At 39.7% G+C, this 17,613-nt stretch overlaps 2 protein-coding genes across 7 annotated transcripts in view; both read left to right on the top strand.

Annotated features, from left to right (window-relative positions):
• LOC135524603 (zinc finger RNA-binding protein-like) overlaps positions 1–4,098 on the top strand; it is a 37,145-nt gene extending 33,047 nt beyond the window's left edge. Inside the window, 1 exon segment of the mRNA XM_064952291.1 lies at positions 152–4,098. Within this exon segment, the coding sequence (XP_064808363.1) occupies positions 152–325 (174 nt within the window). The 3' untranslated portion in view covers positions 326–4,098.
• Positions 4,099–4,279: 181 nt separating this feature from the next.
• On the top strand, positions 4,280–17,375 carry LOC135524602 (megakaryocyte-associated tyrosine-protein kinase-like). Of its 6 annotated transcripts, none has more exons than XM_064952287.1 (13): positions 4,280–4,509; positions 5,732–5,794; positions 6,358–6,471; positions 6,854–6,969; positions 7,890–8,109; positions 10,461–10,554; positions 10,916–10,981; positions 11,112–11,211; positions 11,347–11,431; positions 11,651–11,724; positions 12,726–12,921; positions 13,364–13,450; positions 14,993–17,375. In XM_064952287.1, exons 2-13 carry the CDS (start codon positions 5,747–5,749, stop codon positions 15,182–15,184), a joined length of 1,392 nt encoding a protein of 463 aa, XP_064808359.1. In that variant the 5' UTR covers positions 4,280–4,509; positions 5,732–5,746; the 3' UTR covers positions 15,185–17,375. The 6 variants fall into 6 exon arrangements, with proteins under 6 accessions (XP_064808359.1, XP_064808356.1, XP_064808360.1 ...); XM_064952284.1 differs by having other exon boundaries at positions 4,280–4,510; positions 5,768–5,794; XM_064952288.1 differs by having other exon boundaries at positions 4,281–4,384.
• The last annotated feature ends 238 nt before the right edge of the window (positions 17,376–17,613 follow it).

Genomic DNA, 17,613 nt, shown 5'->3' with positions numbered 1-17,613 from the left:
GTTTTGTACACTCATATCCCTCTAACTTAAACCCCTAGTCATTATGCTAGCTCTAATTACACTCCATTCGTCTTTGATTTTTACCCAGTGATATGTGTGACAATGGAATGTGTTTGAAGTCCACTGATCCTCCTCTCGTCTCTGATTCCAGCATGCTCTGCGACTGCTGGCGTTCCGTCAGATCCACAAGGTTCTGGGGATGGACTCCCTGCCGGCGTCCAAGGCCAGCGCTCGGAACCGCAAGCGCAGAAGGGACGGGAGCGAGACTGGAGAGGGGGAGGTCAAGAAAGACAAGAAGGAGGATACAGAAGAGGTGGATGCTTGATCCCTGACGGAGCAGTGTTAGCTTGGATGGCCGTCTGGTTTTGCTTCTAATGTTGGCATGATAGAGTAAAACAAACATATCAGCACCCAGGCTATAGCAGGTTAGTCGTCTATACTGGCAGAATGTCACATCCTTTACATGTGTTTTTAATTTTCAGAGTCTATATGAATATAACTGACTTAGTTGTAACATTTATGTCTCCACTAGAGGGAATGGGATAGGAAAGGTAAAGATGATTTACTCTTAAAATTGTGCTGAAAATTGGCTTTAACGTCAGACTGACTTACTGAGGTTTCTAGGAGCTAATGACTGATAGTCTGGTCCCAGATCTGTATGTGCTTCATGACAACAATCATCAGAGGAGTTTGCTAAAGCACATGCTGAGCTGGAACCAGACTAAATGATTGCATCATTCCATTTCCAGAATATTTGCCCACTCAACTTCTGAAGCCCTCCCATTTACAGTACTTGTACCAACCACTGTTCCTTACATTGTTTTGTATGTACTGTAAGGACTTTTCCCCCCTGCTTTTCTTATTGAAGAGAAGATGTAATCATTTACTGTACAGGCCAGTTATATACTGAAGACTGCAGGAGTTACTAATTTAGGTACATATATTGGGTTTATTTTCATCCTGCCCACAGCTGGCAGCACCCAAATAATCATCACTTCAGAGCGCAGCTGCACAGGACCAGATCGTAATGCCCATGGTCAATTTGGTTTGACATTCGATATCGCTATGGGTTAGTTGGGGACCATCAGTGAATTACACAATGTACATGGGACAACATTTAAAAATATCAATAGCTCCAAATTTCAATGACTTGACATCAAACCAACTATACATTTTAGAAATGAATATACAAATATTGAAATCATTTAAAGAGAACAGGTGTGGAACATGAAGTTATTGTCTCATTTACATTGTGTAATTTATTGACAGTCCCGAACTAGCTCCACAGACAGGCAATCCAAAGTCAACCCAATTTTGCCACAGTTGCACACCAGGTGGCTGAAGCGACTTGGTGAAAGAAGTTGGCTAACTTACTAGCAAGACTACTTTGAGACATGGTTAGACTGTTTCAAGTTCTCTAGAAGGGTGAGTGAATGTAACTGTACTGTTTTGGCATAGTGAAAGTACAAATACTTCCCATGTTCAAACACAGACGAGTAACCCACATCAAAGCACGCCTCCGAAACCGTTCTGTCGCATTTCCTAATGAGACTTGAAACCAAGTTCAGCCCCCCTTTAAAGACTGATGTTAGTACATTAAAGTAAGTTTTAAAAATGTACAGTTCATTGTGCCAAAATTGCAGGCAATGACAAATAAAATGCTAAAGCTGTAAAGAAACACTCTGAAGACAGTGCTTTGAAAAGCACTCTCTCTGTGTAGTCTAAAGATGTCTATAAATTTGTCAGACACCTGGAAAAAAATATCTGCATTTTTGAAGATGATTGATTGCACCACAAAACGCTTTTAAAGAAATCACAGGGTTATAGAATATGTTTTGTTTAAGAGGAGTTGACAGATAGCTCCTATGTTGCACAGTCTGTCTAGCATGCTATGAGAATAAAGCTCTTAAGAAATTAGTTATTATATGCAGCCATATTCTTTGCATTTAAAAATCTGTCTTTTGTGGAGTGTGTTTGGAGATTTCATATTAATTGATTGGATTTACATAGCGCTTTACATATAGCTGTAGTTTGAAGTTTACATACACCTTAGCAAAAATTCATTTAAACTCAGTTTTTCACAATTCCTGACATTTAATCCTAGTAATAATTCCCTGTTAGGATCACCACCTTATTTTAAGAATATGAAATGTCAGAATAATAGTAGAGAAATTGATTTATTTCAGCTTTTATTTCTTTCGTCACATTCCCAGTGGGTCAGAAGTTTACATACACTCAATTAGTATTTGGTAGCATTGCCTTTAAATTGTTTTTAACTTTGGTCATATGTTTCGGGTAGCCTTCCACAAAATTCCCACAATAAGTTGGGTGAATTTTGGCCCATTCCTCCTTACAGAACTGGTGTAACTGAGTCAGGTTTGTTAGGCCTCCTTGCTCGCACACGTTTTTTCAGTTCTGCCCACACATTTTCTATGGGATTGAGGTCAGGCCTTCGTGATGGCCACTCCAATACCTTGACTTTGTTGTCCTTAAGCCATTTTGCCAAAACTTTGGAAGTATGCTTGGGGTCATTGTCCATTTGGAAGACCCATTTGCGACCAAGTTATAACTTCCTGACTGATGTTGCTTCGATATATTCACATAATTGTCCTGCCTCATGATGCCATCTATTTTGTGAAGTGCACCAATCCCTCTCAATCCCACCAATCCCTCTTGTAGCAAAGCACCCTCACAACGTGATGCTGCCACCCCCGTGCTTCACGGTTGGAATGGTGTTCTTCGGCTTGCAAGCGTACCCTTTTTCCTCCAAACATAACGATCATTATGGCCAAACAATTCTATTTTTGTTTCATCAGACCAGAGGGCATTTCTCCAAAAAGTACGATCTTAGTCCCTATGTGCTGTTGCAAACCGTAGTCTGGCTTTTTTTTTATTGCGGTTTTGGAGCAGTGGCTTCTTCCTTGCTGAGTGTCCTTTCAGGTTATGTCGATATAGGACTTGTTTAACTGTGGATATAGATAATTTTGTACCTGTTTCCTCCAGCATCTTCACAAGGTCCTTTGCTGCTGTTCTCGGATTGATTTGAACTTTTCGCACCAAAGTACGTTCATCTCTAGGAGACCGAATGCGTCTCCTTCCTGAGTCGTGTGACGGCTGCGTGGTCCCATGGTATTTATACTTGGGTACTATTGTTTGTACAGATGAACGTGGTACAGGCCTTTTGGAAATTGTTCCCAAGGATGAACCAGACTTGTGGAGTTCTACAATTTTTTTATCTGAGGTCTTGGCTGATTTTGTTTTGATTTTCCCATGTCGTCAAGCAAAGAGGCACTGCGTTTGAAGGTAGGCCTTGAAATACATCCACAGGTACACCTCCAATTGACTCAAATTATGTAAATTAGCCAATCAGAAGCTTCTAAAGCCATGCCATAATTTTATGGAATTTTCCAAGCTGTTTTAAAGGCACAGTCAATTTAGTGTATGTACACTTCTGACCCACTGGAATACTGATACAGTGAATTATAAGTGAAATAATATGTCTGTAAACAATTGTAAAAATTACTTGTCATGCACAAAGTAGATGTCCTAACTGACTTGCTAAAACTATAGTTTGGTCACATGAAATTTGTGGAGTGATTGAAAAACGAGTTTTAATGACTCCAACCTAAGTGTATGTTAACTTCTGACTTCAACTGTAGTTAGGGGGAAGCTCACCTTATCCACAACCAATGTGTGACACCCACTTGGGTGATGCACAGTAACCGATTTGGGCCAGAATGCTCACCACACATCAGGTGGAGAGGCGAGGAGGAGTGATATGGACTGACAGTTCTAAAAGGGGAACATTGTAATAAATCAATACTGTATCATGCAATATTTTGAACATCTTATCATTGTGATGAAAAATGCAGATATATTTGAATTAAGGTTTTTGTAAAAAAAACAACGCTTTTGATGTTTTTATTTTCAAAGAGCATCTTCACTAGCCATTTTAATTAATTTTTTTGGCTTTGGATCATGTTGCAATCAACTTTGTTTTGTTAAAAGGTGAGTTAACGTTGCTGTAATATTATTTGAACGTCTTTGTAGTGCTGCCTAAAACCAATGATGAATATTAAAGACAACTCATGTATACTTTTCTCATTGTGTGAATGAATCATTGATTATTTTTGACAGAACACGCGCCCCACGAACCTTTTAAAATGTGTTGCTAGTCATGTCACTGAAAAATTGTCAGCACTTCCACATATCCTAGAACACCCCTCTGGCTTATTGAATATTCATGATTGGAAAGGGGGCGATGAGATGGGCTATTGTGAGTGATGATGAATAATAGTGTATGAAGCGCTGTCTAGTATTCGAAGATGCGTCTGCTTAGCGTCTGCTTAACCTTTCCGTTCTTGACGTCTGACCTAACGAAGAAGTAAGCAGTTATCTCTACCTCGATTTCATTTCTACGAAATAGCCTGTAATGAATCGCAGCGATTGGTTACCCACTCGAAACTGCAATGATAAATGTAACAGGTCGTACAATTGCAGCGTTATTAGGTAAGTGACAGTTTCAGCTGTGTTATGGCTTCAACTGTCTTCTCATTGTCAGGAAATAGTGTTAGCTCGTGTCTATGGACTGGTCACCAAAAACCTGTATCCTCTTAGCGCTCTGATCACATCTGTCCTTGGACAACATTAGGCAACATTTTGCTACATTGCTGAGCCACGGGTAAACAGACTGCCACTGTCATATGATGCTCCACCCTCAGTCGTCTGCTGTTGCCTACTTTGTTTTTTCCTTTCTTTTAATAATTATATTGAACTGATAATTCAAAAAAGGCTTATTTTTTCAGGAATGTCTATATTTTAATGACAGGGAAATGAGCAGTGGTAGCCCACTGCACATAAGTTGTCAACTACGTGAAATTAACAACAACATCAGTGGTGAAAAGTACTTAAGTAAAAAATACTACTTAACTCGTTTTGGGGGTATCTGTACTCTAACTATTTATATTTTTGACAACTACTTTTACTTCACTAACGTAACATTCCTAATGAAAATAATGTACTTTTTGCTCCAAACAATTTCCCTGACATCCAAAAGTACTCGTTACATTTTGAATGGCTAGCAGGACAGGAACATTGTCAAATTCATGCACTTATCAAGAGAACATCCCTGGTCATCTATTGCCTCTGATCTTGTGTCAAGCACAAATGCTTCGTTTGTAAATTATGCCTGAGTGTTGGAGTGTGCCCTTGGTTTGCCGCAAATAATAAAACAAGAAAATGGTGCAGGGAATTTGAAATGATTGATACTTTTACTTTTGATACTTAAGTATATTTAACACCAAATACTTTTAGACTTTTACTCAAGTAGTATTTTACTGGGTGACTTTTACTTGAGTAATTTTCTATTAAGGTATCTTTTTACTTTTATTCGAGTATGACAAATGGGTACTTTTTCCACCACTGCAAAAAATGTCACCATGACACACTGCATTTAGATAAAAAAATAATTGTGTGGAAAAAAAATACAAATGCCCATATGTTGATGACCTTTTGCAAATCAGTTTTCCACGTTGATTCATGGTCATCACGATACAAAAAAATAAAAATAAAATGATGACGTGGAAACATCGTTCATTCAACCATTTTTTTCCCAGTGGGAGTCTACTGTTACTCTTAAATAGCATATTGTTTATTTAACCTACTATTATTGCTAGACTTGTGTTGAACGTTTTCCATATGAGGTTTTGCATAATGTGCTCTCCTTAAACAGGTGTTCTCTTTACTTATGAATTTACATCCACCCAAGCATATTCCAATCTTGAGGATGGCAACGGTATGTATCCATTCCATGTTCGGGTCACTCACTGGTAGATAAAAGCCATCTTTCTGTCAGGACACAAGCTCCTTTATCTGTTAGTAGTGTGATTAATTACCGCCTGAGAAATAACTTATTGTAATTCATAATGTACAATCACCAGTGTCTGAACAATAATTAAGTAATAAGGCACAAGGAAGTGTGGTATATGGCCAATATACCACGACGAGGGGCTATTCTTAAGTGCGACGCATCGCGGAGTGCCTAGACAGCCCTTAGCGGTGGTATATTGGCCATATACCACAAACCCCCGTGGTGCCTTATTGCTCTTATAAACTGGTTACCAATGTAATTGGGGCAGTAGAAATACATGTTTTGCCATACCCGTGGTATACGGTCTGATATACCACGGCTGTCAGCCAATCAGCCTTCAGGGTTCAAACCACCCAGTTTATAATGTTTGTTAAATGTAGTGTACACATTTCAGAGAAATTTCCTAATTTTAGAATTTTGAACCAACCGATGCTGTAAATGTCAAAGTTCTTTCACAGGCCTTTGCATTTTTGACCTCTCCCTTACAGAAGTGTTTGGTGTTCGGCACACAATGTGTTGCCAAGAGTGACCACAGCCAGCCCAAAACTGGTGAACTGGCCTATCGCAAAGGAGACATCCTCACTATTATGAGAACAGGAATGGTACAGTAATGATTTATAGCAAGGTTCCCTAACTTGTGGCAACAGGCCGAATTTGGCGGGCAGGCGATTTTATTTCCCCCCACAAGTTTTCTGAGCAAAAAAAGACTGTAAAAACACCAGCAAAGAAGCTCCATGATATTTTTATTTAGGTAATCTGTTCCAAAATATTCCCATGCATAATAGAGAGAGATATGTGATCGTATACAAATGTAAGCACATCATTTACAATGTACTTTTCTAAAATAAAAATAAAAAATTGCCCATGATCTTTGTGCACTCTCCGCTTTGGTGGGGGCTCTATAAATATAATTGAACTGAACTGAGATAAAAATGTATCTATTTGCATGATTCTACTGAAAGCTGTTCTGGTGCTGTTTTCTAGGGGAAAGAACATTACAAGGCCAGACACAACACCACAGGAGAGGAAGGACTCATCTCTGCCACCAACATGCGAGAGCGAGAGGCCATTCGTGTCGACCCCAGTCTCAGTCTCATGCCGTAAGTCTATTGAAGGCTATCAGTCTGGATTTCATTATTTTTCCTTGATCCCCAGTCATATGACTGACCACCATGTATATTGTGCAATTTAGGCATTTGTGTTTTTTTCTGTTTCCTTTTTGTTCTTCTCCATAATATCCACACTGTCTTCCACTGAAGGACTAATATGTACACTTCCTCATCGTGCCATTGTTTTGTACTATCAGTTTATAATATAATTTAGATGGGGATTTTCTTCTCCAGTTATGTAAGCTTCGAGCTATTTAAAAAATAATATTTAACCTTTATTCAGCTAGGCAAGTCAGTTAAGAACAAATTCCTATTTATAATAAAATAATATTTTTTTAAATACAGGACTAAACACACATCACGAGTAGAGAGACAACACTACATAAAGAGAGACCAATGACAACAACATAGCATGGTAGCAACACAACATGACAACAACATGGTAGCAACACAAAACATGGCACAAACATTATTGGGCACAGCACAATGGGCAAGAAGGTAGAGACAACAATATATCACGCAAAGCAGCCATAACTGTCAGTAAGAGTGTCAATGATTGAGTCTTTGAATAAAGAGATTGAGATAACTGTCAAGTTTGAGTATTTGTTGCAGGTTGTTCCAGTCACTAGCTGCAGCAAACTGAAAAGATGTGAGACCCAGGGATGTGTGTGCTTTGGGGACCTTTAACAGAATATGACTGCCAGAATTGTTGTTATATGTGGAGAATGAGGGCTGCAGTAAATATCTCAGATAGGGGGGAGTGAGGCCTATGAGGGTTTTGTATAGCTAGGGCCAGGTGATTTCCTGAACATGTGACTTGACCAGAACAAAATCCTTAGCCCTGTGCAATACACTTTGTGGAATGTCTCTTTATTAATTGCTTCTACTAATAATTTGTTGGTCCATGTCAGCTGGTTCCATGGGAAGATCTCAGGTCCCGAGGCGGTGTCCAAGCTGCGGCCTGTAGAGGATGGCCTGTTCCTGGTGCGAGAGTCCATCCGCCACCCTGGTGATTATGTGCTCTGTGTCGGCTACTCCAGCCAGGTCATCCACTACCGAGTCATGTACCAGCACAGCAAACTGACCATCGACAACACCCAGTACTTCTACAACCTCATAGACATGATAGAGGTGAGGCGGAGATGGATTTGTTATTTAGTTTGTAGAGTCATATGCTTGATGTAGTCAATGAGTGCTAGGAATATGGGAATAAATACTAAACTTTTTTCTACTTTAATGTGAATTTGTCCAAATATTTATGACTTCTTCAAATGGGGGGGACTAGATACATGGAGTGCTTTCATTTCTAAAAGGTAAAACAGATATGTATAAAAATACCCACAAAGGTGACATTCTGTACTATCAATTCAAATTGTATTTGTCACATGCTTTGTAAACAACAGGTGTAGACAAACAGTGAAATGCTTACTCACGGGTCCTTTTCCAACATTGCAGATTGAATAACAATAACGAATAAAAATAACATGCAGTTGAAGTCGGAAGTTTACACACACCAAATACATTTAAACTCAGTTTTTCACAATTCCTGACATTTAATCCAAGTAAAAATAAAAATTCCCTGTCTTTAGGCCAGTTAGGATCACCAATTTATTTTAAGAATGTGAAATGTCAGAATAATAGAAGAGATAATTATTTATTTCAGCTTTTTTTTCTTTTATCACATTCCCAGTGGGTCAGAAGTTTATATAGACTCAATTAGTATTTGGTAGCATTGCCTTTAAATTGTTTAACTTGGGTCAAATGTTTAGGGTAGGCTTCCTACAATAAGTTGGGTGAATTTTGGCCCAGTCCTCCTGACAGAGCTGGTGTAACTGAGTCAGGTTTGTATGCCTCCTTGCTCGCACACTCTTTTTCAGTTCTGCCCACAAATTTTCTATAGGATTGAGGTCAGGGCTTTGTGATGGCCACTCCAATACCTGGACTTTGTTGTCTTTAAGCCATTTTGTCACAACTTTGGAAGTATGCTTGGGGTCATTGTCCATTTGGAAGACCCATTTGCGACCAAGCTTTGAGTTCCTGACTGATGTAACCTTTATTTATTTAACTAGGCAAGTCAGTTAAGAACAAATTCTTATTTTCAACGACGGCCTAGGAACAGTGGGTTAACTGCCAGATTTGTACCTTGTCAGCTTGGGGGTAACCTAGTAACCTTCAGGACACAATGCAGATAGTCCGGGTAGCCAATGTGCGGGGGCACCGTTTAGTCGGGCTAATTGAGGTAGTATGCATATGAATGTATAGTTAGTGACTATGCATATATGGTAAACAGAAAGAGGGGTTGGGGGCGAACATATATTTAAGCATGTATTTAATGTAGCAAAAATGACATTAACTCATTTTTGACCAAATGAGCAGTTACTGCCTTTTTGCTTGGTAGGGTAGTATAGTAGAGTCACATTTAAAAGGGGAGTGTATGAAAATACAGGATTTCCATACAAATGTCTTGCCTACATCTTTATACTGTGGAGCTAATGTTCATAATCAGCCTCTATATGGATAAATAATCACTCATAATTGTATTTGAACCTAACCACGGTTAACTGTCACCCATAGAAAGTAACTGTCATTAATTGCTTACAGTTTAAAAGAAAGGTCTTAGCAGACCTTTTAAGGTTTATCTATGTTGTGCCTGTGAGTTTCCGAGCTATTGGAAGCACAGTCATTAGGGAGTTTGGAGATACGGGTGACTGTAAAAGCTACAGATGCCTCACCACTCCCTTATCTGTGGAGCACAGAAGTCTTTAGTCCTGACTCATATCGCTGACTTACTCTTGTGAGAAAATAAAGGGAGAATCCAGCTGCTTCCTGACACGCAGGACTATTGGATTTGGAAAAATGCATTTGTTGTGTACAGTTCCCCTTAGCATCATTCTGTTTTCTTTTTGACAGTACTTAATTGTTAATGTTTTAGAATGAATAACTAACAGTAAATACTGTACATACAATCGGTATACTATATGTTGCCCATACAGGAATCAGCTCTACTGGTGTTGCGAGTTTTAGCAACCAACTAAGCAATCAATGCCCCATACCGACCCTTTTAAGTGTCAACGACAGCATAGTTCATTCTCTGTTCTTAATATACCGTAAGCTGTCACAAGCTGACCCGCTCTCTGGACTGGATGGTTCTGGAGGTCCCGTGGGTCTCCACTTAGTTGGGGGAGAAATGCTTTTTAGTTTTTATGCCACCAGCTCATGGAATAGCCTGCAGGCCACCTTGAAGCTAGACTCGCTGGTCTCATTGGAAAGTTTAGATCAAGTTTTAAGGGAGGTGATATGTGAGAGTTCTGTTTGATTTGATTATTCTTGTTGTATTTGTATTGTTATTTTACATTATGTTGTGTTACATTTTATTGTGTATATTCATATTCACAGGGCTCCCTTGTAAATGAGAACCTGGTCTCAATGGGGACCCACCCTGTATAAATAAAGGTTAATAATAATAATGGCCATCTTCGCAGTTCCATTCCAAGCACAAGGGAGCTATCGCCACCAAACTTCTGAAGCCCAAAGATAAGGAGGGCACCAAGTCAGCTGAGTTGGAACTGTCTAAAAGTAAGGGCTTGGTCTTAACACTCTCATGATGTGTCAGAGTTGGCCTCCTTAAGGCTCGGAGAACCCTTCCTGGGTGAGGGGGATGAAGGGTATTCTGTATGTGGGAGGGTGTGGTGGTGGGGTGTTAATGTGACTTTCTTTAGAAGTGAGAGCGATAAATATAAAAGCTACCTGTTTCTTTAGAAGTGAGAGCGATAAATATAAAAGCTACCTGTTTCTTTAGAAGTGAGAGCGATAAATATAAAAGCTACCTGTTTCTTTAGAAGTGAGAGCGATAAATATAAAAGCTACCTGTTTCTTTAGAAGTGAGAGAGAGAAAAAAAGATACTGTTTTAGATTGGCATCTCTGTTTGTGTCACAGCGGGATGGCTGCTGGACATCAGGAAGCTGACCTTGGGAGAGAGTATCGGAGAGGGGGAGTTTGGAGGTGAGGCTGCAATTCCCTCAATTGTGTCGGTGGAGTTTTTTTTTTAAATAAGCCGGTAAACCATTGTAACCTTGAATTGAACCCTGATTCTGTTACAGATTTAATTTAGTCTTGTTTTGTTGTCCCCTAGCGGTGTTTGAAGGAGACTACATTGGCCAGAAGGTGGCAGTAAAGAACATCAAATGTGATGTAACGGCACAGGCATTCTTAGAAGAGACCACTGTTATGACGTGAGTCCAGAGTGGCGACACAGTTTCTTAATTAACTTCATTAAATGGAGTAACGACTGTCTGACCTTTGTTCCTTTCTTTTTTTCATTTTATTGTGTTGATCTGTTTTTGATCTGATTACGAACTTTCCACTAGGAAACTGCAGCATAAGAACCTGGTACGGTTGTTGGGGGTGATCGTAGACAATGGACTGCACATCGTCACAGAGCTCATGGCCAAGGTTCTGCTGCTGTGACTTCAGTACCTTCAATCTGTCATCACAGTCAATCAAGACTAACTAACAGACTAGGAGTAGGCTTAATCTCAGTCCAGGAGACAAGCCCTAACAGCTTGTTGATGCAAAACAATTATCTGTAACAAACAAACAATTAGGACTATCTACTCAAATCTAATTCAGATTACACAACTCTTATCCAACTGTATTATTTGTGTGTTGCAGGGTAATCTGGTGAACTTCCTCCGGACGAGGGGCCGTTTTGTCATTAGCACTGGCCAGCTTCTACGTTTTGCACTGTGAGGCCCCACCACAGTCCCAGGCGGTATTTGATAGAACTTCGTGGCCCTGCCCACCTGTGGGGAAATCAACCTAGGTTACCCCATTGGCCCACAGCAAAAACCGGACATTTTTCAAACACAATTTTCTTGTTATCGGCTTGTTTTAGTCAATTACAAAATTACATTTAAGAAAAGTGCAGCATGTCTAAAGACTACTTTTCAATATTACCTGCTCCCGAGGCAACCGTAGGATTGGAGTTTTGACCTGATTACATGTACATTGAACAACACAGCAGCTTTTCAGCATGTTTTGTTACTTCTGTATACAGTGCATTCTGAAAGTATTCAGACCCCTTGACTTTTTCCACATTTTGTTACGTTACAACCTTATTCTAAAATGTATTAAATATTTAATTTCTCATCAATCTACACACAATACCCCATCATGACAAAGTGAAAACAGGTTTTTAGAAATTCTTGCAAATGTATAAAATAAAATAACAATTAAATACCTTACTTATGTAAATGTAATATTTACATGAATACTTATGTAAATGTGATATTTCAGTTTTATATTTGTAGTACATTTGCAAACATTTCCAAAAAACTGTTTTTGCTTTGTCATTATGTGGTATTGTGTGTATATTGATGAGGGAAAAACAACAATTTAATCAATTTTAGAATAAGGCTGTAACGTAACAAAATGTGGAAAATGTCAAGAGGTCTGAATACTTTCCGAATGCACTAACTAAACATTGACGATGAAGTTGGCTCTTTTACAATGGCGGACAATGGGGAAGAATGTGTTTCACCTAATTTTGTGGGCGTGGTCGTAGGGAATTGCTTCTTATGACATGAATATTGACTCGGAGTATATCATTTAATATAACTTTATATGTTATACATTAAAACATTGCCACATTACCAACTTTACTTAAAGCCTCTTTTTAAGAGAGTCTTTATTAGAAGCTTTGCCTTTCTGTGTATTTCAGTAAGAGTGTGTGTATGTGTGTGTTCAGAGATGTGTGCGAGGGCATGGAGTACCTGGAGTCTAAGAGGTTGGTTCACAGAGACCTAGCTGCCCGTAACATCCTGGTCTCCAATGAAGGCGTGGCCAAAGTCAGTGACTTTGGGTTGACCAAGGTGGACTGCAAGGCCTCAGACAATGCTAAACTACCGGTCAAATGGACAGCCCCTGAGGCCCTGAAGAAAGAGGTAGGATCATGTTTACCTCTAACATCTAGTGTTTATCATGCTTACAGTACAGACAGATTTATCATAAAATATGAATTAGGTGGGTGCTTATCTGTCCTATTTCACAAGTGTGAATGCAAATGTGTGAATTGTAAAAGTTTTTTTGCATATCCCAACTCCCCCTGAGACACCTTCGGAGTGTGGGACAAATTAGCGCTAAATGCCTTGCTCAAGGGCACGTCGACAGATTTGACGGCTAAGGGATTCAAACTTTCGGTTACTGACGCCCACTTTACAGACTTAACAGTATGTGTAATCCATGTGAATTGTATGTGAACTATAAGGTTTGGAGTCTGTTTTTTTTAGCCTATGTGGCTATTACACAGTAACTATCATGTCGAGCAGCCATCAGTGGAATCTTGTCATTGAATTGCTTTTGTGGTCATGTGTGATTGTCCTTCAGAAATTCTCCATGCGGTCAGACGTATGGAGTTATGGTGTTCTCCTCTGGGAGACGTTCTCCTATGGTCGACAGCCCTACCCCAAGATGGTGAGTCCTGACTTTACTGATCTTAATGAACAGTGATGTATAGTTCTGAGTTACTGGCACAACAATGCAACAGAAATTAGTGTGTGACAAAAATATGAATGGCTGTCTGATCCAGTTGCACTCTTGCTTATTATGGTGGTGCAATGCGCTGAATGATGGCATGCCATAGCTCCCTGTGCTTCATGGAAGCTGCAAGGTCCTCTGTTCTCAGCAGGTGTTCCAGAGGTCTTTGCCCGTGAGAGGTGAACCACGGTACAATAAAGCTTACTGATGCTGTTCTCAGGATGCCTGCTACAATGTCCAGAGCCCTTATCTTACCGCTGATCAGTGGCAACCCAGTAGTTTTTACTAACTGAAAACACCATTGACATCCTGGCACCAGTGCATCTCTCCAAATGACCATAATCTCAGGTTACATAAAACGCCTGATCTATTAGGGCAGGTCATGGAAAATAGGGTTTGTTTGACCCTTATCCCTCTATGACCCATTATCCAGTTTACGTCAGCAGTGCTTCATCCACTGATAGACTTATGGTACTGAAACTAAAGAAACTTCCCCTAAGATTAAAGGCAGGTTAGTGCGTCAGGACATGCATTTGCCCTGGACTCATTTGATCTGTCCTGAATAGGAGTCGGGGGTGAAATTTGAGCATTCATAAGATGGGGTTCTTCTATGTGTAGTCATGATGTTGTACCAATAGAGGACCCCATGAGTAGGTTTTTATTTCTTTCCCATGGTGTCACATACTGTAATCTGGCTCAGACCTTCATTGACACTCATTGTCGATATGTGTTCAATTGAAGAGACACACTTCAGTCTTAGTGAAGCAGCGTCGATTAACAAACTCTGCTGTGATCAGAGGGCAGTTAACTGGAATGAAATGGAAGGGCGTGTGTATTTATTTATTTACTCCATACTTAAAATCCCCTTTTTCCACGCTGTATCTGGTTGTAGGGAGTCTGTTACTCCCCCCACAGGTATGTAAAGCAGAGAATCAAAGCAATGGCACTAACCAGGTAATAACAGCGGAGATAAACCAGGATTAGTGCTTGTAGGCCACGTTTCTAAGGCAACAGCTCATGATGGCAGCCAGCCAAAAAGAAGAGCGAAGGGGAGGGGTGGGGATGTGAGAGAGAGTGTGAGTGTGTGTACTTGCATCCTTTTGTGCGTATTTTGTGTTTGTACATGGGGGGAGGGAGATTATGGTACTTACACTCTCCTGTGACACACAGTCTCACTGTCCTCATCCTTTGTACCCATCTAGCCCTGTCCCTGTTTGCCTGGTAGGTCAGGGGGGATATAGGGACAGCCTGGGGGGATCAGCTAGAATGACTTAAAGCATGCTTAGTGTCTAACCATATAATTAGAATGAGTGAGTTGTACTGTACTTGTTTAATCCAGGTGATTAACATACAGATACAGTATGTCGGCTGAACGTTTGACCTTTTATTTTATGTCCACTAAAAAGTGAACCGACCCATTAAGAGGGGGTGGCATTATCTCATGCGCCATCTCTTTTTCTTTTCTTTCGTCTCCCTCAGTCTGTGAAGGAGGTGAAGGAGCGGGTGGAGCAGGGTTACCGTATGGATGCTCCAGAGGAGTGCCCCCCCAGTGTCTACGCCCTGATGAGGGGCTGCTGGGAGGCCGAGCCCAAGAAAAGGCCCTCCTTTCATAAACTACAGGAGAAGATAGAGAGAGAGCTGACCAAACACAGCCCTGGGCCTGCCTGCTGAGGTCACCTCAATAATCCTATTCAAATAACTATTGTTCTTTGTTCAGAGCTGCCTGGAGATGGACAGTAACCCGGGACAGGTGGACCGAAGTGAGCCTGAACCCACAGAAGGCTGGTCAGGGTTGGATCTAATGGTATTGACTCATAAAGAGTCTGAACATTGGCTGATTTTGCGAAGGGGACATGCAGCATACATCTTTCTTAGATCATCAATGAGCCTTTATGTACACTCACTATGACTCCATACTAGAGGTCGACCGATTATGATTTTTCAACGCCAATACCGATTATTGGAGGACCAAAAAAGCCGATGCCGATTAATCGGACGATTTGTATTTATTATTTGTAATAATGACAATTACAACAATACTGAATGAACACTTATTTTAACTTAATATAATACATCAATACAATCAATTTAGCCTCAAGTAAATAATGAAACGTTCAATTTGGTTTAAATAATACAAAAACAAAGTGTTGGAGAAAAAAGTAAAAGTGCAATATGTGCCATGTAAGAAAGCAAACGTTCAGTTCCTTGCTCAGAACATGAGAACATATGCAAGCTGGTGGTTCCTTTTAACATGAGTCTTCAATATTCCCAGGTAAGAAGTTTTAGGTTGTAGTTATTATAGGAATTATAGGACTATTTCCCTCTATACCATTTGTATTTCATTAACCTTTGACTATTGGATGTTCTTATAGGCACTTTAGTATTGCCAGTGTAACAGTATAGCTTCTGTCCCTCTCATCGCTCCTCCCTGGGCTCGAACCAGCAACACAACAACAACAGCCACCATCGAAGCAGCGTTACCCATGCAGAGCAAGGGAAACAACCACAGGCTCAGAGCGAGTGCCGTTTGAAATGCTATTAGTGCACGCTAACTAGCTAGCCATTTCACTTCGGTTACACCAGCCTCATCTCGGGAGTTGATAGGCTTGAAGTCATAATGTTTGAATGAATGTTTACACGCCTGCTTCTGCCTACCAATGCTCAGTCAGATACTTAGATACTTGCATGCTCAGTCAGATTATATGCAACGCAGGACATGCTAGATAATATCTAGTAATATCATCAACCATGTGTAGTTAACTAGTGATTATGATTGATTGTTTTTTATAAGATAAGTTTAATGCCAGCTAGCAACTTACCTTGGCTTACTGCATTCGCGTAACAGGCAGTCTCCTTGTGGAGTGCAACGAGAGAGAGGCAGGTCGTTATTGGGTTGGACTAGTAACTGTAAGATTGCAAGATTGAATCCCAGAGCTGACAAGGTGAAAATCTGTCATTCTGCCCCTGAACGAGGCAGTTAACCCACCGTAACTAGGCAGGCATTGAAAATAAGAATGTGTTCTTAACTGACTTGCCTAGTTAAATAAAGGTATACAAATGTAAAAATATATTTTTTTTTAAATCGGCGCCCAAAAATACAGATTTCCGATTGTTATGAAAACTTGAAATCGGCCCTAATTAATCGTCCATTCCGATTAAATCGGCCGACCTCTACTCCATACTATAAACAGCAGTGAAATGTGGACATGGGTTTCTCTATGGCAGAAACACTGTCTAAAGAAATCATCTTTGCAACAAATAAACTCCAGCTATCAGAACTAACTGTACAAAAACAAAACTATGTAGTGCCTTCAGAAAGTGTTCATACCTTGACTATATTTTGTTAACCCTGAATTAAAAATGTATTAAATAAATTAAATATCTCCCATCTACACACTACCCCATAATGACAAAGTGAAAACATGTTTTTAGACATTTTTGCAAATGTATTGAAAATTAAGTACAGAAATACAGTGAGCTCCAAAGGTATTGGGACAATGACACATGTTCTGTTATTTAGGCTCTGTACTCCAGCATTTTGGATTTGAAAGGATAAATGACTATGAGGTTAAAGTGCAGACTGTCAGCTTTAATTTGAGGTTATTTTCATCCATATCGGGTGAACTGTTTAGAAATTACAGCACTTTTTGTACATAGTCCACCATTTTAGTGGTCCAAAGGTTTTGGGACAAATTCACCATGATTACAGATAATCCTGAATAAATTGTGAATAATGATGAGTGAGAAAGTTACACAGAGGCATAAGTATAATCCATAATCATGGTAGCATCCATATTAATGTAGAAGTGTTTAGAAACATTATATTCTTATTTACAATAAAAGTGACTGAAATGGCACAATACATTATATACCATTTATTTCTATTGGGCACAAAATAATCTGAAACACAACCAAAACAAACTGCAAATGCATCCAACAAGTGTGTACAGTCACAGGCTTAATGTAGTTATTGTGTGCTAGGAATATGGGACCAAATACTTAACTTTCAACTACTTTAATACACATATAAGTGAATTTGTCTACACTTGTTGTATTCGGCGCAGGTGACAAATAACATTTTAATTTAATTGACATTTAGA

Source organism: Oncorhynchus masou, chromosome 31 (assembly GCF_036934945.1).
Source record: "Oncorhynchus masou masou isolate Uvic2021 chromosome 31, UVic_Omas_1.1, whole genome shotgun sequence".
Lineage (NCBI taxonomy): Eukaryota > Metazoa > Chordata > Actinopteri > Salmoniformes > Salmonidae > Oncorhynchus > Oncorhynchus masou.
The sequence above is the reverse complement of the archived record's forward strand: the minus strand, read 5'-3'. Positions and strand labels throughout refer to the sequence as shown.

Bases quoted from the DNA above. Each gene is read 5' to 3' on its own strand.
- LOC135524602 (XM_064952284.1), top strand. From the start codon at position 4,433: ATGAATCGCAGCGATTGGTTACCCACTCGAAACTGCAATGATAAATGT. The intron at 6,970-7,889 runs GTAAGTCTATTG...GGTCCATGTCAG, and splicing joins CCCAGTCTCAGTCTCATGCC to CTGGTTCCATGGGAAGATCT. The intron at 11,725-12,725 runs GTGAGGCCCCAC...GTGTGTGTTCAG, and splicing joins CAGCTTCTACGTTTTGCACT to AGATGTGTGCGAGGGCATGG.